This window comes from Triticum dicoccoides, chromosome 4B, assembly GCF_002162155.2.
Source record: "Triticum dicoccoides isolate Atlit2015 ecotype Zavitan chromosome 4B, WEW_v2.0, whole genome shotgun sequence".
Taxonomy (NCBI): Eukaryota; Viridiplantae; Streptophyta; class Magnoliopsida; order Poales; family Poaceae; genus Triticum; species Triticum dicoccoides.
Window position 1 is genome coordinate 69,923,347 of NC_041387.1, and position 23,255 is coordinate 69,946,601.

Below are 23,255 nucleotides of genomic sequence, written 5' to 3' on the forward strand. Positions count from 1 at the left end.
CTTTAGTTTAAGCCCTATGGCACCTGCAGTGTAAACATCGTGGCAACTTTTGGCAAAAAAAAATTTTTTGTCGAAACATATCAACATGGGGTCTAGTTTTGAAGATCTCGTCGAGACGGATTTAATGGTGAAAACGAATTTTTAGTTCGCTTTTTTATTTAGGAGATACAACATTTTTAAGCCGAAAACCAAAAAAAATACTGCTGATGTCATCTATTCATACGTGGCAAAATGAGTGGTGATGGAGACATGTGGGCGATGTGCAAACGCCCACACGTGTGGGCGTTAACATTTCCGCTTATTTTTGTTTGATGGTTACTAGCACATATGCCCGTGCGTTGCAACGGGAGAAAAATTAGTATACATTTAAAGTTTGTGAGAATTATATGTGCAAGCAAGACCATGTGTGCACCTGAAAAAGAGACATTTAGGTTCTCGGTTTCGCTGGGCGTGAAGTAATCAGTCCGCTACTTTTCCATTCATTGATCGAGGGCAACTAAGAATTTTGTGACGTTATCGTACGCCAAAAAAGGCCCATGAATTATTCAATCTACTTCTCCTTTCTATTGAGGAGATTTTAAGGTATGTATTTTCTGAATATTGCCGGAAACATGAACCTTTTTTAAATTCTGAACAGTTTTTTGTAAACTATGTACACTTTCAGAAAAACGTGATTTTATTTTTGAAACAAGAACAACTTTTAAAAAATTTAAACATTTTTTGAATACACCAACTTTTTTATAAAAAACATGAGAATTTGTGAACTATTTTTTAGAACGGGAACATGTGTTGGAAATTCATAACATTTTTTCAAAAATATGTATCTTTTAATACTATTTTCCATTGTGAAAATTTAACTAACACGAGAATATTTTTAGAATTGGGAGCATTTTTTAAATTGCCATTTTCTTAGAAATCTCAAACAATTTTGAAAAAGAATAAAAGTTTTTGGATAAATAGGAAACTTTTTTTATGTTCCAAATATTTTTGAAAATAGCAACAAAATTTCGGAATGATGAACATTTTCTATAATTTGATTATTTATAAAAATTCTGATTTTTTTGATAATTTGCATTTATGAAATAAATTCTATAAAAAAATAAAATTGGAAGTTGAAAAAGAGATAGGGGAAGAAGAATAAAAATAAAAATAAAACACAAAAACAATGAAAATGGGCCAGCCCATTATTGGTTGTCCTCTACGAAGGTACGACTATTTGTCGCCCTGTGCGGAAAATAGAATTTGTGTGGAATTTACATGCTTCCCCTTGTATGGTTGACATGGGGATTTGAGTGGGAGGGGATGGATCTGCAGGATACTCTTGTCTATTCTTATTTTTGTTTGATGGTTATATAGTACCCCCCCCCCCCCTAAACTAATATAAAAGCGAGTTTACAGGGAGAGTACTCCATATTTCCTTCATTTCATATTTTAAGACGTTTTTTTTTTGACGAGATGGAGGGAGTAACAAATTTGTTAAACATGCCAAGCAAGGGCCAGACGGAAGCAACTAGTATAGAATCTGCACTTGTGGTGCAAAAATAGAAAAACGCATTCTGGGCCATTGGATTGAAGATGAATGGCACAGAGGTACCTCCTGCCACTTAATGTACATTTTTACGAAAACCCCCCACTAATAGTCAGATATAAAACATGACTTTCACTGTAAACACCTCACCTTTCTCATATTCGTTCATTTTGTCCTGGGTATATAAGACTAATTTTCAAATCGTCACAGCGTTGATGCTTCGGCTTTATACTTGTCTAATGGATGGTTTCATGTATATATAAGTACAGTACTGGTTTCTACTATATGTCTATCAATCGTGCAAGAAAACTAAACAAGTTGGTTACCAAAGTGTGTCAATATGTATCACAAATATAAGTGAAGGTGAGAAAATTAAGTCAAGCTAGACCATTTCAGGCACATGTTAGACTGGACAATTCCAAGCACAAATATTGGAATTATTTGAGTACATGTCAAGCTAGACCATCAGTTGCACAAATATTCGAGTACACGTCAAACTAGACCCTTCCTGAGCACACATATTTGTCAATCTGGCGCATCCACAAGAGACATACATACATATGAAGTGATACATAAGTTGACATGATCATTTCTAGTGCATGACCAGTAAGAATGAGTGCGAAGGACTTAAGGATCACAACTGAACAAGCATTGCTTTAAAAAATTGTGTTCAGCTTTGCTATCCTGATGGTATATGACAGAATGTTCTTCTCTTGCCGCCAGTTATACTGTTTCTTGCTCTTGGAACTTCATATGCCTGGGAAAGATCACACAAAACAAATACTATTTTTATTTGCTTAGAACCATGTGAGACAGTAACAACTAAGATTCTCTAGAAGCTGCAAATAATTCTTCAAAATGACCCAAGAGCAACTGCAGGGGCAGTTAGTACTAGTCAACGAGCTCTAAACTACTCATCATACCCGGAGCATAACATGTGTTCTACACCAAAATCCAGATGTCTGACTTCTCAATCTCCTGAAACAAAACAAATTCAGAAGTCATCTCCAATTGCATGGTTGCAAATTAGAAGGCTACAGGCTGCACCACGCATGCTGGTGCAGCTCAGGCAGCTAGCTAGCTAGCTCTCTCTGCTCTGCATCTGTACTTCTACTGTTTCTGTAATGTTGTTAAACCCTTGTTGGCTAACTGTTAGTCACAAATACACATATATCTATTATTTGATGTCTCCAATCGAGGTATCTCCCACCAGCTAGCTACTGGAGTGTGAAACAATTGACCGGCGTCAGCTCATCAAAAGCCTTGAGTTTTGTTAGTTAAATCTGCAATATGCATACCCCCATGCCAGCAAGCACACTATCTCAGAACAACAACAAATTCTTAACTAGCTAGCTAACCAAACATGGCGCAGGTTAATTAGATGGACGAGACATTATTGTGTCGGCTTGATTTTGCCGGATATGCATATGTTGTCCCACCATTGACGAGTTTCCCCACAACATGTCACTTGTGCTCCATAATCAAGGGAAATTATATTCACTTTTCAATCACCGGTTGAAAGCAATTCAACTAGAAGCTAGCTAAATTTAGCTAATAATTTCACCGATGTACGCGTAAGATCCGCAATTGAAGGATTGCCAAATTGATAACTCTGTGCACTCTCGGCATACTTCCCCTAGCTAGATCCATAATCAATTCAGTCAAAGACATGTGCACTGCCTCTGAAATATTCATGCTTTGATTCAATACTCACTCCGATCCAAAATAAACCACGACACTTATTTTTGGATCGGGGGGAGTAGCATATACATGGCACAATAGATTAAATGGAACTATGTTGTGTAGTACAAGCAGTAAACTATTCTGTGCATTCAAAATTGTTACATGTGATGGGTAAACATAGAACATGAGGTAAACCCGCGCTTACGTTGGCTGTTTATGTGCCCAGACTCGATAACAAACTAGACTTCCCCATTAGATAGAAATATATGGGTGAGAGAGAAGATACCTTGATACTGAGCCAGTGAGGGGATGGAGTCAGGAAGAAGAGCTGGCGCGTGTAGCCGTCTGGGCTGCGTATTCTCTAACAACTCTGTGCCGCGGGTCTTCGGATCTGTCGCGAACCCATCGGAGTCCGGCATGGTGGAGGCCAGACGGTGACCTAGGCAGTTGTGCGCGAGGCGGCCGCGGCCATCGACGAGGACGACTAGCGACGGCCGACGAATCCCTGCGATGATGCGCCGCGCGACGTTGGGCCTGGCCGGGAGGCGGATCCACGCGACCTTGAAGCCGGAGCGGAAGACAGGAGGTAGGGAGAAGAAGCTGTGGAGGGGAGCCAACACCGGATCTGGCCAGGACCGCCGACAGCGTCGCTCGCCGGCTGGAGAGGTCGAGAGGGCCGATGGAGGATTAGGGATCTGAGAAGGATCCGAAGAGAAAACATGAGGACCAGAGGGATGTTTTTGCATAGAATTATGTAACCGTGAGTACAGATTCCTCCACCTAGAGCCTTACCATTCATCCCAAATCCAATGGTCCAGAATCCTTTTTCTATTTTTGCATCAGATGCCCAGATTCTATACTAGTCGTTCTCGGGCCAGACAGAACAGGGGGTTCAGAGGTCTCCCGTCAGTCGAGGGCACACACACTCTGCAAGTGCCACCCCGAACCAAATCTCCTCCGCTGCAACCGCAGGCAGCGACAGCGCCGGCGACTGAGGAGAGGAGGGGCCGCTGACAGCGGGATCGAGCGATGACAGGTGAGCCCCGCGCCTGCCGCGCCTAATGGTCCCCCACATGACTCCCACCTGACTGGAGGAACTGCCTGTCCTTGCAGCTATCCGGCGGCAGGCGGCGGCGAAGCGGGGCGGAGGTGGCGCGGCCGGAAAGAGCGCATGGCTGGCGGCGGACGGGAGCAAGAGGTGGGGGGAGAAGTTCTTCCTGCTGTACACGCCCTTCTGGCTCACGCTCTGCCTCGGCGTCGTCGTCCCCTTCAAGCTCTACGAGGTACTAGCACTAGCCGCCCTCACCTGCTGGTCGATCTATCTCATCCTGGGAGCATTTTGGTGGATCCTAAAACGAAGATGGGATCCTAAGGGAAATATTCGTTCCTTGGTGATTTGTTTTGTAGCGATTGGATTACTTTTTTCTTCCTCTTATATAAGCATTCTTGTATTTTTTTATTGTGATGATGTGCAGAGTTTCACGGAGCTGGAATATCTGGTTCTTGGATTGGTGTCAACCGTGCCTGCCTTTCTCATCCCTCTGTTCCTCGTAGGAAAGGTAATCTGGCACCCTCCTTCTAGGCTTCTACTCTCTCGTCAGATCAACTTCTGAAGATCTGTTCGATGTGACATTCAGCCTTCAGAGGGTAACCATGTCCCCATGACTACTCTTCGTAGCAAAAAAGGGCAGTATCTGCGCAGCAGTATTACTGTTTCACCAAATTCAGGTGTCCGCTGTTAAGTGAGAATGGAGAAACATTGTATGCATAAACATAGACATTAACATTTCATTGCAATTAAGATGACAACTAGAGTTGAGAAAACATTTTATGTTGAGAATCTACTAGCATTTTGGTGTTTTGGATCAGCTGGCAATTCATGTTTCCATCCATAGCAGCAGTTTCTCTGGCCTCCACAAAGGAATCCATTAGTGCTGCAGTACATGAAAAATAATAAGGAGAGTAAGGTCAGGTACGCAAATATTAAATGCTGAGCGAACACATGACAAAAACTATAAAAGTAGGGAAAGAAATGGAAGAGCAGGGATGGGAGGAGAGGGTTGTCTTGGCAAGTCAGCTTCTCCATAAGGATGGGCTCCTCTCACTTGCAGCTCTCTTATTTGAGCTTCAGTTTTGCATTGCATCTTTTCCCTTTTGATCTGTCTTCCTATTTTCGGTCCTAAACTATATCTTCTTAATTTGGTCCATAAAGGATGGAATTTTGAGCTTATTATGCTACTCTTGTACTGGTGTGTACACCAATCATATATTTGGAAGTTAACTTGATTTTTTTTCCAATTCAGGCAGATAGTATTAGAAGTTTAAAAGATCGTTACTGGGTCAAGGTATGTATTTTCAGTGTGGATCTTTTGTAAGCCAATTTGTTCCAGAAATGAACACTGTCCTGGAAAGTCCCATAGTTGTATGTAATGTGATTCTCTTATGTGGATCTAGTTCAGGATTATATTTTTCACTACAATTATACGTTACTCAGATTTAACTTTCACCCACAGAAATTAAAAAGTGGTCGTATAACAGTTGATGTATCAAACGTTTACCATATTTTTGTGAAGTGACACTCATGAAAGCTTTTGTACGCACATGAAAGCTTTTGTAATATAAACTCAGCAAGCTACCCGGTATGAACAAACACTAGTGATATATATTCTTCAGTTACAACAGTACTTACTTTGTTGCTAAACTACTAATACAGGTATAATGAGCAGTACTTCTCATTGTCTATGGACTTGGTTTTAGTATTTGGTAATGCATTTTCTCATATTATCTCTTCCAAACTGTTTGCTAAATCCACGATACATCTTTCAATTGCAGGCTAATGTTTGGATTATAATTTTCAGTTATGTCGGTAACTACTTTTGGACGCATTACTTTTTCACAGTTCTTGGCGCGTCATATACTTTTCCATCATGGAGGATGAATAATGTAAGATCTTGTTCACACAAGGGGTGGATGGGTGGAGAAATTTCACCGAGAGTGCTACTCTTTACAAATGTTTGCACGCCCTTTTTACTTAGTAAATCTATAACATATTTTTGTGGAATACTACTATGAAGTCAATCAAATTATCTCATTTCATAGCTTTGTTCACTTCATATATCCCTTTTTATCAATTCTCTTCTGCAAATTAGGGGTTAATAGCAGGGTTGAAGTTCCTGCATATTAGTTGAGTACCATATGCTGATGGTATCATTCATCAATTCAGATTTTATATTAATTTTAATTTAAAACTTTGTTTGGTTGCTACATAGTTTCCATTACGTTATGTACATTATTGACACAAATCAGATGCATATCTGTTGCTCCCCTTCTGTTGTAACTCTGTTTGTAGTGCATCTGTGGGATCGTAACTAGTTATTCAAATGTGCTACACTAATTCTACTTATTTGTTTGCGATGCTTAATGATTTTTTTCCTCATGTTTCAGGTACCTCATACAACATTTCTCCTCACCCATGCCTGCTTCTTATTTTATCACATGGCATCAAATATGACACTTCGTAGATTACGTCACTCTACAGCTCACCTGCCACAGTCTATTCGGTGGTTGTTTGAAGCCGCGTGGATTTTAGCACTCTCATACTTCATTGCATACTTGGAGACCCTAGCCATTGCAAATGTATGTTCCAGCATATATTTCTTGATGCATAGGGTGCTATGAACATTATGATATTTTTCTCCCCAGTCTACTAATATTTAACTTTCATCTGTTTGCTAACAGCGGTAATCATCAATATTTTGTGCCTTAATTCTAGAGTACAAACTATTTTGATTGAATCCAATCTGTTATTACTTTTTGTGTGTGTATCTCATGCGGCTCAATTGCACAGAACCCATCTACTCTAACTATGTATCCTGCTGGACTAGGTAGATAACAGAGAACATGCAGACAATGCCTTTGAATCTCTAGTTGTGAGCAACTGTGTATAAGAACTTCTAGGCAATCCTTGATATCTCCTAATTTTAAGTACTAGGTTATGTCAAGTTTGTACGCATTGTCAATTAAAACATAAATCAGATAGCTTGTGCAATGCTTTCGACACATGTTTACTGTTCACTGTGCGGGCACTGTGAGCCTGGAATCAATTCTCTGATGCACCTGGAAGAATAAAATAGCAATCAGGTAAATATAGCCAAATAGTTTATACTTGCATACGAAATAGATGTCGTACGTAAATAAAGTTCAAACGGCGCCCAGTTATTACCACTCAACGTTTCAATGAAATTCCTGTTTCTTTTTTTGGTTGCTTGACATGGGGAAACCTTTAGTTCCTAATGTAGACTGTATCATCTATTCGACTAAGATTCATTTACCTTATGTCCCACGAATTAAATTCTGTAATGATTTTCTCCGTGGAGTGTTTACCTTTTTCGTGTAACCAGAGGTTTTCTATCTATCCTGTTTATTTCTCCATGCATCAGAATTTCCTAAGGTACTTGGGAAAATTAAATAAAGAAAAACATTCTACCCCCATGTTGCAACTATTTTGTGGCATCACATCACACTGTATTATGAAGTTGTGTTATAGACAACCACATTATGTCATTATTTGTGATGTACATACAGTTGATGTTGTTTTCACTTTTCAGTGATGCTATCCAGAAAGCTAAATGTTTCTTTGCTTATACGTACTAAAATCTTTCTGCTTCTGCGTCCTTTTTCTATTTGTGAATGAAGCCAAGATACTACATTCCTGATGCTAAAATTGACCTTGCAGTTCCCATATTACGAATTCGTCGATCGGGACATAATGTACAAAGTTGGATCATTGTTTTATGCAATATACTTCCTCGTCAGCTTTCCGATGTTCTCAAGGTAAAGCTTGTCTGAATTTAGTCTCCTTTTCTCCTCTTTCTGCTATGACTTTGTCCATCGAGCTCATTGTTAAACAGCAATATCTGGTCCTGAACTCGTTCAATGCTTGCCAAAACATTTAAGCTTTTCTCTAGCTGGCTATATTAAACATCTGTATATTGAATACCCAAAATAATATAGTTCTGAATTCCAGCAACTTACTTTCACTAACATCATCGCAGCTGGGTGCATAGGCTTCTCACTGTTCTCTCTTTACCTAGTTCTCAATCTCATAATCCATATTCAACTCGGTATTACTCTTATTTGGCATTCAGGATCGACGAAAAAGCAGAGAAGTGGGACCTTCCCAGGGTGGCCGTCGACGCTCTGGGCGCAGCCATGCTCGTCACGATAATACTCGATTTATGGCGCATATTTCTGGGGCCAATCGTACCCATCCCTGAATCAAGACGGTGCGGCCAGCCAGGGCTTGCATGGTTCCATGCGCAGAATGAAGGGTCTAATCCAGGAACAACATGAATTCTTCTGCTCCCACATGTACCGTCGACCGCTGTCCTTCAAGACTGTTCGCCTCTCCATTGGAGGGATGAAAATTGCTGATTAATGGATCGATCTGTTGTCTGTATGTAGTATTCGCTTTGTGCGTGCGAATAGCGAACTGGTAATCTGTAAGTTCAGCTTGATCTTAGAACCTGTTTTGAATAAGCTAGTGGCAATGGAGATCCGATGTCAACCAGAAAGTGATTCTTGACGCAGCACGGTCTGAGTGCGGCTCGACAGCAGCCTTCGGGATGCTTGGGGCATGCATGTCTTGATGTCTAATACTCGGGTCTCCTTTGGTTGACAGGAATTTTATAGGAATTCTAAAGGATAGGAATTTTATAGAAAAAAATAATCCTTTGAAGCCTTTTGGTTTGTAGGAATGAGTTTCTATTTCTACATGGGATATGAATCAATCCTTCACATTTCAAAGAAAAAAAGAACATTAGCCTAGACTGGAGTGAAAAAATTCCTAGCCTACGTGTGGCCGAGGGGCAACTCCCCGAGTTGTGGCCGGCGTCGGATGTGTTACCGTCCTAGATGCAGTCGCTGGACCCATGATCGTCCAGCAGCGGGCATGTTGTGCACACCATCGCGACTAAGGGTGTGCTCGGTTTCTCTCTGCTCCTCAACTCCATCCCGGAGTTGGTGGAGCAGCGCCGAATGCTCGAGCTCCATGGAGCTGAAAACGCGGAGTGGAGCTGGCTGCTATGTAGTTTTGTGGAGCGGCTATTTTTCAGATCTCAGATCTTCAACATCATGGAGTTGATAAAATTTATAAAGGAACCAAGTGGAAAATGGTTCAGTGGCCACACGACTCGCTCATTTCTGTTTCCTCCACCCGCCACGAGTGAATCAAGGAGCGGAGTTGTATGTCGAACAAGTTTTTTCAAGGGCTATTTTTACGAGGAGCAACATTTCGGGAGGAGGAGCCGCAGTCAAGGATTCAGAGGAGCCAGACCATTTCCGAACAGGCTCTAAGTGGGAAGTCGGGGCGGGCTGGCGGATTAATGTTGTACCCGCGCAACGCCTCAGCCAAGAGGCCGGAGAGCTGGCTTCAGGTGCGAGTGTTGATGAAACCTCATACCGATCCGTTTGGGAGCCCGGAGCAAGGGCTATGGATTGCCTGAAGAAGTGGTGGGAAGTGAAGGCGGATGCCGCCGTAGTGGTTGATGCCGAACTCAAGGTTTCCCAAGAAGAGGGTTCAGATGGGGGAAACGGATCCTCTTACATCAGGAAGGGATGTCACGAAGCTACAGTGACAATCCAATGCAAAACTGCGAAGGGATGTCACGGGCACTGTAGCGACCGGTAGTGTATGCAGTTACTGTTCATAAAAAATAAATCTGAAAATGATTTTATTGCACCATAATTTTGTTTGTATGTAACTTTTGTAAATGTATACAGTATATGTGTAATTTGTAAATTAATTCATGTCAGTTTAGCCTTAATCATATGGATGCGAAAAAAGGATGTCACGGTTACTGTAGCTTACGTGACATCCCTTCACAATGTTAGAGGATCTCGATGGGGGTGGGTGGTGGGTTGGTGTGCCGACTCGTCTCATCCACAACAAAGGTGAGGGAGTCAAAGATGACTTTGGCCTGGCATGAATATGCAGGCTGAAAGTTGATATCCAATCTGGGCAAGATCTCCGATCGACGCAACACGCGCGCGCCAACTGGTGGTACTGAAAACCGCCATTTAGTCCCGATCTGGTGGTGCGCAGGACTAGTAGTACCAGAAGGGATCACACACGGGGGGTTTACTCAAGTTTGGACCCTCATCATTGAGGTAACATCCCACTCCTGCTTTGATTTTTGATTGATGGTGAAAATGCCTCGTGTGAGGGGGTCACAATATGCGTAGAGATGTTGTTATCGAGACTACGAATGATATGACATGCCTCGAACTACCCTTTGGTCTCGCCTTATAAAGGGCGGCGAGACCTAAGGTTACAAGTTTGCTAATTGACCTAAGGTCTAGATCGGACGGGGGGTTCTTGACTTGCACGTCAAGATGAGAACCTTCCAGAAGGAGGGCTTCCTATGGAACAAGGAACCCTAACCATACCTTGGCTTGTTGGGTCTCGAGGCCGGCCCACTGACCGGCTTCCCAGCTGACAGGCCACCCCTGGTATAATACACTATCGGTGTGCTTTGTAGTGTTGTTCTTCATTCATGGAGCCTTTTATTGTGTTGGCCTCTATTTTTTGAGGTGACGGTAGTATCTGGAAGACAACAATGTACCCTCCCTTCGGCAAAGAAGTAGCACGACATCCCTTCCCCCACACCCACGACATAAAAAACTAGTAGAGACTAGCACCACCTCTTTCACATGAGCATCGACAATAAAGACAACTCACAGCCAACATCATACTTGCAACTTACCACGACCCCAATAGCGCACATTGTACCAGTCGTGCGATGCACAAGTCCACACACACTACACATGCTTGCAATTGGGCCCAACAACCATATACAGTCGGACAATCCACTTACGGCCATACCCGAAGCGCCGCCCAACCTCAATGCACCACAAGACTCCCTCTCTAGGGAGCCTAGTAGTTGTACTAATTGACTCGTCGATCAAGCAGGGAGAGATTGGGCTGGTATGCATGTGGGCCATATGTTTAGTTGGTTCCATATGCCATAGGCGTTTGATTGTCGTTGACGATAGGATTGGTAAATCTTATTTGGCGAGTGCAACTCATACATAACGCTCGCAGGCTCCCAAGCGATAGCTTGTAATGGGCAAACCTATTAGCCTCCACCCTGTTTTGTGTTTTTGGGGCTTCTTACCTATTTAAAAAAATATATTGTTGCCCCTTTTTCAACTCTTTTTATGTTTCTTTTCATTTTTTTCGCTATAAAAATCATGCTTTTTTTGAAAATGTTGTGATTTTTTAAATTCGAAAATACTTGTTCAATTCCGGAATATTTTTCAATTTCATGAACTTCTTTCAAATTAATTGTTTTCTAACTCTGCAAACTTTTTATAATCTATAAAAAGCAGAGGCGTTGTTTTTTGTTTCGTGAGCAATTTTATTTTTTGAGATTTTTTTCTTGAACTAGTAAGAGTAAATAGATGATGTAAAATACATCATCAAATTATAGTTAGAGTAAAATTTACATCACCAAAAAGTGGATTTTTACATCATCTCCAACTTCAACAGATGATGTAAAATTTACATCAATAGAAAATCACTCCAAAAGGTGATGTAAAATTTATATCACCGCGAAAGCGGCCATGGTGAGGTGCGCTGCAGCGACGTTAGTGGCCGCGGGGGTCTGAGGATTATAGTCGTCGCTAGATGGTCTACAGATTTGAATGCATTTTTTGTTACTTCTCATGTTATTGGTACTGCCATGATGTTTGATGAATAGATCAGAAGTTTCTTTCTGAAAAAAAAGCTGCTGGTTTTTCCCTAAACAGTGCTGCTTTTTTTTTATCTCAAAGAAAAGAAAAGAAAGAGTGATTAGAGCGAACGAGTGAGTGGCGACCGAGCCAGTCCCTAAGGGCATATACAATAGTTCTATCTTAGCAATGCCATATAGGATAAACGATTAGGTGAAGGAGAGAGAATTCATAAGAAAAGACTTGTCTTCTTTTATTTAAGAGAAGACAAGAGATGACCCCTTAACACAATATGTCTCACCACGTTTTTAGGAATAGCTAGTTATTGAAGATTGAAGATAAGACTAAAAGATGATCCATTGTAGACATGTTTTTTTTATCATCTCTTAATTACATGCAAGACTTAAGATAAGACTATCTTATCAACCATTGTACATGCCCTAATGGGCCGGCTCACGTGTGCGCCTTAAACTCCCGATTGCCTCAAAAAGAAAAAGAAAAAACCAGTGAAAGGAGTCCTCTTCGGTGCGCACGCACGCAGGCAACCCAAACCCCTGACCCCGAGGATAGGATTTTGCTCGTCCCCCAAATCTCTCCGGCCATGGCCTCCTTCCCGCTGGCATCCGCCGCCCGTTCCCTCCCCACCCTAGGGTCTCACCTCCCGGCAGCCGCGACCACCCGCAGCGTCTCCATCCCGGCCTCCCCTGTCCCTGCGGCGAAGAACGCCACCTCCTGCAGCTTCAGCACCAGGAGCTGCAGGCCAACCGTTCGACGGAACGCCGCAGAGACCTACGTCCCAGGCTCCGGCAAGTACATCGCGCCGGACTACCTCGTGAAGAAGGTGTCGGCCAAGGAGCTGGAGGAGCTCGTCAGGGGGGAGAGGAAGGTGCCGCTCATCGTGGATTTCTACGCCACCTGGTGCGGGCCGTGCGTGCTCATGGCGCAGGACATCGAGATGCTCGCCGTCGAGTACGAGGACAGCGCCTTGTTTGTCAAGGTGGACACGGACGAGGAATATGAGTTCGCAAGGGATATGCAGGTAAGGGGACTGCCAACGCTGTATTTCTTCAGTCCGGATCAGGGCAAGGACGCCATTAGGACCGAGGGGCTAATTCCTATCGAAATGGTCAGAAACATCATCGAAAACGAGCTGTGAGTTCTGTCTAGGCAGCATAGTGTCTGTAGTAGCTACATTATTTAGCTGATTCTTGTAGTAGTTCTTAGTATTTATTTAGGTGCAGCCTGCGGTGGTTGATTTGAGCTTTGTGTTGCTGCTCGGCCGCAGGTTCGCGTATGCAAGATCTGCATAAGCAGAATGTAGCATCATTGTTCGAACCTGAGACTAACAGATTGGTTCTCTATTGCACCATTCTTGTGTGCTTTGTCATTGAAATCTTTGTTAGTTTGTTAATTTGTATGCACTGGATTTTGTCTTTTATCTTACTGCGTATAAATTGACTTTAGATGCACTTACTGGTGGTAAAAAAGAAACACCTCACGTCGCTGCACACGCAACCCGCTGCTGCCGCCACACTCATGTTCCTCTCCCCCAACCTCGCGCTACTGCAGCGCACCGCCGCCACATTTCCTTGGCGGTGCTTGGCTGATGGAGCGTTGGCCACCGCTCATACCGCCGCTGCGACCCTGCCTCTCATCTCCTTGGAGTTGTTGCAACAGGAGGACCGCGAGCCGCCGCCTCCCGCACTAGACGACAATGTCTAGGCCGTCAAGGATATCGTCCTTGACACAGGAGGGGCATGGGCTGCCAGATGGCCGTCCGCGGTGCGATCATCGTTTTCCTTCGCGCCCTCTTGGATGCAATCACCGCCACCACTTGCCCCTGTTGAGCTCATGTCGTCACTGGGAGGAGCGTGCGGCACCACCGCGACGGTCAGCCTTCCTCTTATATCCGCTGGACAGGGCTGCCGTCCGTGGGCTGCTTGACTCCTCCGCCACCCCTCTGCCAGGAAGATGGGAATCTCCTGTGGGGAAAGTAAAGGTGGATGGCAGAGAAGCCCCAACTACAGGGTAACCACGGAAAGAGGAGCCAAGCATAGGAAGGGGTGGCCATAGGAGAACAATGAACAAGGGAGGGGTTTTGTGAACTTTTGGCGGTGACAGGTTGCTCCCCTGCGAAGTGAAGGCTGCAGCGACAACAGAGCACTGGTGGTACTAGGGTTGATGTGGTCAGTGGTCGAAGCCTTGCACCATCGGCGGTCGTGCTGATAGGTTCGTCTCGTCTCTATTTCCTGGTGGTTAAACAGTGAGTCACGTCTCCCATTACCTGTGTTATGTGCATTTTCCAGTTCGTTGGCAGTTGTTCTATGCGGATTTGATTGGTTTATGTGCTTAGCACGGATGTGTTTGTTGTTCTTCCAAATGTGGATACAGCGGTGTTGTAGTTCATAAACGTGTGATGCTGCATGTACTTGATGGACAAACATGGTTGCTAGGTTCTCTGCTGGCCTTCGTTTCTGGATGCCTCATCTTCTGGGTGATTGTGGTTGGTGGTGCGTTGCCATGGTTGAGTCTTGGCTCGTCTTGCTCTATTCTAGTGTGGGCTGCTTCTTTCCTGCTTCTGCCTCCTCGTGCTCTAGCCCGCTCAGTGTTCATTCATCTTTGTTCTTTTGCCTTCCTCGTAGTAGAAACAAACCAAACAGATGTTTTCAAAGAACCAGTCAAGATTGCCACAAGGTCTGATGGCCATGGTAAGATCACATCCTAGATTATTTTCTTTCACTGTTTTATCTGGTAGCTCCATTGGTCCCTTGGTTTGTCCTATCTATTCAGAGAAGTATTCCAGATGATCGTCCTGAAAAAGGTAGAGACGACCAGGTTGCCACCTTTATATTTCAGTACAGTGTACGCCGTTTTGTTTGCTGCCAATTATGTGATCAACTATCATAAGTTTGTTCTATATTTAGTTTCATCTGCATTTCACACAGCATTTATTTTCTGAGAGATTTCTTCAGCTCGAGCAGGCATAAACTGGTCAATGTTAGAGAATCATTCTCTTCTGATAACCAATGTATTGTTCAGTCCAAGAATTATGTGTCTTTGATCCATAACCATTTGACATAAATTTAGGATCTGGGACATCGACAATGTAAGCCTTTTTAATTTGTTGACAGTCCAAATTTTCATTAGCATCTGTTTTCCTCTGATGTTTCCATCTGTCAGTTAACATACTTCGGTAACGTTGCATTGCAAGACTCTGTCACGTAACATTTATTGATATACATATCGCATTGCTATTTTTTACTTTTAACTCCATATACATGTCTTCTCAGTTACCTATCATGAAAACCTAAAACTGCATTGCATAGTACTTAATTAGGCTGTGAATTTACTGTGAACGCAGTAAGCAATGGCCATGGCAAGACTATTTCTTATGAACGGTCCACCATCCACATCATCAGTTTTTAGATTCCTTCATGGCCTGAATTCTTTGTGTAGAAAGTGAATCCTATTTATTCTTTAGACGACAATGCATTATAGTTTTTTCAACTCCAAAAATAATGAACTCTGGAAAGCAGTATATCTCACTCCTTTCCCTAGCACCTCGTGACATATTCAATTTCTGAAGTAGTTCATTTCCCGATAATATATTTAGGTATCTTGCATTTGTGCATAATTTGTACTAGCATTTCATGGCTATAAGAGATTGAGTGAGACCTACTCTTATGTTATGTTAAAATTTGACATTGAAACTAAGATTATTGAGAACTGTACGAACTGAGAAACACTGTGTTTCCAGCTCCTTATGTTGGATCTTTCCACTCCAAAAATGAACTCTGGAGAACGGTATGTCTCCCTCTCTTTTTCCTCTAAAACAGTTCATTCCCGAAACTGCATTTAAGTATCTTGTATTTGCACATAATTTGTACCAGCAATCCGTGGCTTTAAGAAATTGAGTGAAACCTACTCTTTCATGCTTTATACATAATCATTCGTATTGATTGCGCTCAGCAAAAAGGTTCTGTTACAACTTTACAATCGAACACCAAGTTCCCCCTGGACAATTATACATTTTTGTGATCTTTTGGTTCACAAGTTATAGTAATCTGTCATTCTAGGCGTTGCTCCAGCATGATAAGGAGTAAAGGACTGCAGCACTGACTGCTTGTTCATGATTCAATATCTATCTGGAGTATTGCTTTTGCTAGCTCAAGCCTATATTTAGATATTTTGTGTAATAAATAATAAAAGCAACTTACTCCACAATTTCTGTTTATTGATGTTTTGTTTTTCCTGGTATAGATAACGTAGGCTGATTTCAAGTGTCAAACACAAGCTTAGGCTATATAAATCTTGCCATACAAATTTGTTTCTCTTTTACCTTTTAGCTGCCTAGAATCAGGATCAAACTCTAGAATTATACATATACATATCATGCTTGAAAGTTTAGTGTTTCGTAGTGTTTCTTTTTCTGCTCCTCATCAATTGCAATATCAAATTAAATCCCTTTTCCCTTTCTTAAATTTGAATAGAAGTAAAAAACAATAAACTGCTCTAGGTAGTTATGTATTAATTTATTCAATAGCCTTTTCATTGTCTCTGAGATGACATATGAGACGAAAGTAAAATTTTCTCTTCCTTTTACTATTATTTGTAATAATGACATCATTTTACTATGTATGGCTTTCAAAGCAAGAGTAATTGGATATTTGCCATCTAAATTAACGAACCTCTGTCTTAACTGGCGATGAAATTATGACGAGTCCCTATACTACAATAGCATTGGGTGATCAGGAAACTTGTTAAAAGGGCAAAAAGATCCCTCTTATTTGTTGTTTAACTATGTCTTTAAAATGAGTGATCCAGCTGAGGCTTCGCCTTTATTAAAGCCGTCTGCATCTTCTTTGATGGTAATATAAATTCATGTGTAGTTCATGTGAATTCCAATGATGTCTATGTCCTTCAGTCCAAAAGGATAAATCTTCTGAAGTCCACAAAGTTGTTCAAACCTCTATGATGAAATCTCAAGATCTGTGGCCAAGCACTGGTATGGTTTTGACCTTTTGGTTCTTTTTATTCACTATTTCAGTTGCGCATTTTTCCGAAACCTTTACCAATGGCAAAATAAACTATATGGTGTAGGTTGCAAAGAACATGAGAGGCCATGCTGCCCACTCTTTACCATGAATCCATGATGTTACCGAAATAGATCACAACCACATGATCTTCATAATTGTACCTAAACATATCGTGGCCATTACATCTTCATGATAATATATACTAAAATCACAATACAACACAAATAAAGAGGGATCGCCTTATATAGGTTCTCACAAAAAGGTAGAACATCAAGCAATTGATTTGGTTAGACTCTTTTAGAGCATCTCCACTCGCGCCCCCAACAGCCCCCACCCTCTCCCCCCCGGACGTGATTTTTTCCGCCGGCGCCCAAAAAAACCAGTCGCCCCCAGGATGCCGAATTCCGCCGGTTCGGCCCATTTTTGGCTCGGCGATCATTGGCCGAACCCAGCGCAGGGGGGGGGGGGGCTTGGGGCTTTAGCGGAAGGAAAAGTGGCGCGTGGGCCACCACTGTCAAGCGAAAAACGACTATTCCCTGCCCAGATTCGGCCCCCCGCGCTGTAGGACGACACTTTCCCTTTTGCCGCCGTGTCGACCGCGTTGTTGCCCACCTGCCCACAGCTGCTAGTCTGCCGCTAGAAAGGCCATTTCCCCACCGAAAAGGGAGGGTTTCGCCGCGGCAGCCTCCATCCCGCTCTTGGGCGAGCTTGCAGCGCTTCGGTCACGCAGGCGGGGGTACCGGCGACTGTGCACCTACCACGCTCGCCAAGTGTTCGGCGATGGACTTCGACGAGGAGGAAGCGTTCGCGGCGCTGGTGGAGGAGGAAGCCGAGGTCGACACCCATGAGAAGAGCACCTCATGATCCTCGCCGCTCTGGCCAGCCTGTTCGCAAGCAGTGCAGAGACGCAACGAGGTGGCTCGGCACCGGGCCGCCGTAAGAGCAAGCAGAAGCATCGACTGGAGGGCTATTGCTTGCTCTACGCCGACTACTTCATCGATGCTCTACTGCATGGCGAGCAAGTATTTCGGCACCGTTATCGGATGAGCCGAAAGCTCTTCCTCAGGATTGTGAATTCCATTCGGGAGTTCGACAACTACTTCAAGTGCAAGAAGGATTGCACCGGCATACTTGGATTCACCTCACTCTAGTAGTGCACGACAACTATGAGGATGCTTGCATATGGAGCTCCCGATGATATAGTGCAACACTATGGATGCATGGTCGAGTCCACCATCATTGAGTGTTTGTACAAGTTCTGCAGGGCAATAGTGGCAGTGTTTGGACCACAATACTTGCGATCACCCAATGCTGAAGACACTGCTAGGATCCTAGCACAGAATGCCACAAGAGGATTTCCTGGGATGCTTGAAAGCATCGACTGCGTGCATTGGGCATGGAAAAACTGTCCATTTGCTTGGCAGCGGATGCACAAAGGCGCCAAAGGAGTTTGCAGTGTGGTACTTGAGGCAGTGGTGATGAGGAACACTAGATGAGAAGAAAGAAAACACATGCCAGATCTGTTTGGCTACTTCTAGATGCTTCCACTCTAGTGTAGTATTTCTTTCCTTTTCTTTTCTATCCTACGTACTGTTTTCTAGAGCCTTCTAGTTGTGAGTAGCTATGAGTAGAATGATGAAACGGTACATAATGTTTTCTAGAGTATTTCAGCTATAAGTAGAAGTATGTGAAGGCTTCCCAAAGCCCTATAAATAGAGGTCCTCACCTCTACTTTGGACTCAGACTATGTACCCCTACCTATAATAGAACTTGTTGTTCTTATCTAAGATCTTGGAGTAGATCTTGTGTCCTAGGAGTTCTGAATTGAACTCTTGCTGCCCTATCAGCCTACATTCGCCTCTAGAGCGATATCTAGTGCAACACGTTGAAGCTGTTCCTTCAACACTTGTGATGTACACATTGTAGCAGCAAGGTGAAGTTACTCCTCCACAACCTTTGTGCTGCTTTAGGTGGCATCAGAGCCTCGTCGACCCATACTAGTTCTTGTTGTCCTATTCGAGAGCAAGCTGCAACAAGCAATGGAGCAATTGGAGAAGAGGATGGATGTTGCAGAACAACAAATCAAAGAGCTGCGTGAAGATCTTAATCAGAGATTTGATCAGCTGGTTGAGATGATAAGAAAGGGTGTCCCCCTACTACCAATGAAGGAGATTCATCTAAAGAAGAAGATGTTCATCAAAGGAGAGGTAATCTTGGAGCAAGACCGCCACAACAACATGCTTCAAGAAGGCCAATTTATGGTGAAACTTCTGAAGGTGAAGAATATGATGAAGCTCTTGAAGAAGCTGATCTCTATGCATATCGGAGAGTACCCAACCCTACATATGCAAGGGATACATACAAGGTGAAAGCTGAGATCCCAACTTTTAATGGAAATGTTGATATTGAAAGGTTCCTAGATTGGTTATATGAAGTGGAGACTTTGTTTGAGGCCATGGAGGTTCCGGAAGAGCGTAGAGTTCCTTTGGTCGCATACAAGCTGAAAGGAGGAGCCGGAGCATGGTGGCATCGCGTTCAAGAAGAGCGCAGGCTGAGAGGAGAACCTCGTGTGAGAACTTGGCGGCAAATGAAAAGTCTCTTGAAAGGGAGATTTTTACCCGCTGATTATGATCAGATCCTATTTATCCAATTTCAAAATTGTGCTCAAGGAAATAGGACTGTTTCAGATTACACGGAGGAGTTTCTAAGGCTACAAGTGAGGTGCAACCTTGCTGAAACTGAAGAGCAACAAGTTGCAAGGTACATCAATGGTCTCAATGATGCTATTCAAGACCGATTGATAATGCAACAAATCTGGTCCGTTGATCAAGCACAAGCTCTAGCCTTAAAGGCCGAGAGGTTTGTGAGGATGAGAAAGACAACTAAGGCTCCATATCCTCCATATCCTCATACCGAAGGCTCATCTAGGAGCCAACCTAATAGAGTGGAAGAAAAGACCACTCCACCAAAGACAAAACAACCCATCCCGAAGCAAACTAGAGGCAAGGGTAAGGCAAATAAAGGCCCAAAGTGCTATAAATGTGGTAAAGAGGGACACATATCCAGCGGTTGCCCACTAAGGAAATTTGTTAACACGACTATCCATGATGGTGAAAGCGATGAGGAAGAATACGAATCTGAAGATGTAGACGGACAAGAGGTTTGTCAAGAAGAAGGTGAAGAGGTGGCATGTGTGATCCAACATGTCCTATGTTCCACACCACAACTCGATGACACACAACGGAAGAAAATATTTGAGAGCAAATGCACGGTGAATGGCGAGGTATGCAAACTAGTGATTGATAGTTGCAGCTGCGAGAATCTTATCTCCCAGAAGTTGGTGGACCATTTAAAGCTTGAAACCCATGATCATCCAAATCCCTACACTATTGGATGGATCAAGAAAGAAGTGAATACCAAACAGTGCAACCTGCCACTTTCTTTGGGTAAGCATTATCGCTCAAATATGTTGTGTGATGTGGTTGACATGGATGCCAACCATGTTCTTCTTGGGAGGCCTTGGCAATTTGATGTGGATACTACACACAAGGGCGAGGAAAATTCTTCCTCTTTCATTTGGAACAAGAGAAAGATCATTATCTTACCAAACAAAACCGAAGGTAATACCTCTAAGGATGAGGGGAAAACTATGTTAACTATCTCCCATACCTCTCATGAGTTTATGGAAGACTTGAAGGAGGCAGATTTGTGTGCTGCACTTGTTGTAAAGGGAGAAGAGCATCTGACTGTTGAAATTCCAGCAAAGCTACGTGGTTCATTGGCAGAATTTCAGAACATACTTGGGGAGCCACATGGCTTGCCACTGATGAGAGGAATTCAACATAGAATTGACTTAATTCCGGGAGCAAGTCTTCCTAATCTTCCACACTATCGAATGAGCCCAAAGAAGCATGATATATTGAAGGAGAAAGTGGAGGAATTGTTGCAAAAGGGGCACATTCGAGAAAGTATTAGCCCATGTGATGTACCAGCCCTACTCGCACCAAAGAAAGATGGATCTTGGCGCATGTGTACGAACAGTAGAGCAGTTAACAAGGTCACCGTAAGGTATAGATTCCATATTCCCCATCTGGATGATATGTTGGATCAGCTTATTGGAGCAAGAGTGTTCACAAAGCTAGATTTAAGAAGTGGATATCATCAAATCCGTATAAGACCCGGGGATGAATGGAAGACCGCCTTCAAGACAAAGGAAGGGTTGTTTGAATGGCTAGTCATGCCATTTGGACTCTCAAATGCACCAAGTACCTTTATGCACTTAATGAGTCAAGTCCTTAGACCCTTCTTATCCCACTTTATTGTGGTCTATTTCGATGACATCTTGATCTATAGCAAGGATGAGGATGAACACTTTGATCACATTCGGAAGGTGCTAGAAGTACTAAGGGAAAATGAGCTCTACGTCAACTTGAAGAAATGTGTTTTCCTACAAACACAACTTCTTTTCCTAGGATTCGTCATAACATGTGACGACATTCGTGTTGATGATTCTAAGGTTGAAGCAATCTGAGAATGGCCAACTCCTAAGACCATTTCTGAGGTAAGAAGCTTTCATGGCCTTGCAACTTTCTATAGGCGATTTGTTAAGAATTTCAACACTATCATGGCACCAATTACCAAGTGTTTGAAGAAAGGAAAGTTCCAATGGGCAGAAGCAGCTGAAGCTAGCTTCAGTGAGATTAAACAAAAGCTATCACAAGCTCCTGTCTTGGTACTACCTGATTTCAACAAGACTTTTAAGTTGGAGTGTGATGCAAGTGGAGTAGGCATTGGAGCTGTCCTATCTCAAGAAAGGAAGCCCACTGCTTTCTTTACTGAGAAGTTAAGTGAAGTTAGACAGAAATGGAGTACCTATCAGCAAGAATTATACGCCGTTTTCAGAGCGTTGAAAACTTGGGAAGTCTATTTGCTGCCTAAAGAGTTCATTGTTTATAGCGACCATCAATCCTTGAAGCATTTTAGAAATCAAAAGCATGTTGAACGCATGCTAGCAAGATGGGCAACATATCTGGAGAGGTTTAACTATCTCATCGTGCATAAATCTGGAATAACTAACAGAGTGGTCGATGCTTTGAGTCGTTGTGCATGCCTCTTGACTTCTTTTGAAGCTGAACTTTCGGGCATGGATCAAATAAAGGAGTTGTATAAGGGGGACGAAGACTTTGGCCATGTTTGGATAAAGCACGCAAGGGGCCAACATTAGGTGATGACTATTTGATGCAAGATGGATATCTCTTCAAAAATGATCGTTTGTGCATTCCAAGAAGTTCTCTACGTGACAAGCTGGTTAGAGAGCTCCATTCAAGTGATCTTAGTGGCCATATTGGACGGGACAAGACTATCGCTAACCTGGAAGCTCGCTACTTTTGGCCACAACTAAAGAGAGATGCTGGAAAGTTTGTTCAACGGTGCCCCATATGTCAGACCTGCAAAGGCAAGTCCAAAACACAGGGTTATGCATGCCTTTGCTTGTTCCTGTTGCTCCATGGGAGGACATTTCTATGGACTTCGTCTTGGGCTTGCCAAGAACAAGACGAGGAAGTGATGTTGTATTTGTGGTCGTGGATAGATTCTCTAAGATGGCTCATTTCATCCAATGTCGCAAGACAACAGATGCTCATCATGTGGCAAACCTATTCTTTCGAGAAGTGGTCAGACTTCATGGAGTTCCAAGGTCCATTGTCTCAGACCGTGATAGCAAGTTTCTTGCTGCATTTTGGATCACTTTGTGGAAGCAATTCAACACTGAATTGAAATTTTCTAGCATTGCTCATCCACAAACAGATGGACAAACAGAAGTGGTGAACAAGTTTTTGGGTAATCTGATCCGTTGCATTTGTGTAGAAAGGGGCAATGGGATTTGGCTTTATCTCTTGCAGAGTTCTCCTACAATAACTCTAAGCATAGATCCACAGGAAGGAGCCCTTTTTCCATTGTCTACACTAAAGTTCCAACACATGTGGTGGACCTGGTGAAGCTGCCATCAAGGAGAAAGTCAAAATCAGCATTGTCCTTTGCTGATAATTACACTGAGTTATTTGAAAAGATTTGCGGCGCTTTGGTAGCACAAAATCAAAAATATAAATAACTTGCTGATTGCAAAAAGAGGCCAAAATCATTCCAAGTCGGTGATAAGGTGATGGTCTACCTCCAAAAAGAGAGGCTGCCTTTAGGTGTTAAAGGGAAACTTAGTCAGCGAAGGTATGGGCCCTTCTCTATCGCGAGGAAGATAAATGATAATGCTTATGTGATAGATC

The 23,255-nt window shown here is 43.0% G+C and overlaps 3 protein-coding genes across 3 annotated transcripts; 2 read left to right on the plus strand and 1 right to left on the minus strand.

Moving 5' to 3' along the window:
* Positions 1 to 1,931: 1,931 nt before the first annotated feature.
* Positions 1,932 to 3,957, minus strand: LOC119292516. The gene is made up of 2 exons (XM_037571331.1): positions 3,498 to 3,957; positions 1,932 to 2,285 (listed from the first exon to the last, which is right to left on the minus strand). Exons 1-2 carry the CDS (start codon positions 3,955 to 3,957, stop codon positions 2,278 to 2,280), a joined length of 468 nt encoding a protein of 155 aa, XP_037427228.1. The 3' UTR covers positions 1,932 to 2,277.
* Positions 3,958 to 4,094: 137 nt separating this feature from the next.
* Positions 4,095 to 8,802, plus strand: LOC119295069 (cycloeucalenol cycloisomerase-like). Its single transcript, XM_037573397.1, has 8 exons — positions 4,095 to 4,247; positions 4,325 to 4,494; positions 4,687 to 4,770; positions 5,515 to 5,556; positions 6,044 to 6,154; positions 6,656 to 6,847; positions 7,947 to 8,044; positions 8,359 to 8,802. Exons 1-8 carry the CDS (start codon positions 4,241 to 4,243, stop codon positions 8,561 to 8,563), a joined length of 909 nt encoding a protein of 302 aa, XP_037429294.1. The 5' UTR covers positions 4,095 to 4,240; the 3' UTR covers positions 8,564 to 8,802.
* Positions 8,803 to 12,460: 3,658 nt separating this feature from the next.
* LOC119295070 (thioredoxin-like protein CITRX, chloroplastic) lies at positions 12,461 to 13,362 on the plus strand. The gene has a single exon (XM_037573398.1). It carries the CDS (start codon positions 12,543 to 12,545, stop codon positions 13,095 to 13,097), a length of 555 nt encoding a protein of 184 aa, XP_037429295.1. The 5' UTR covers positions 12,461 to 12,542; the 3' UTR covers positions 13,098 to 13,362.
* Positions 13,363 to 23,255: the final 9,893 nt, after the last annotated feature.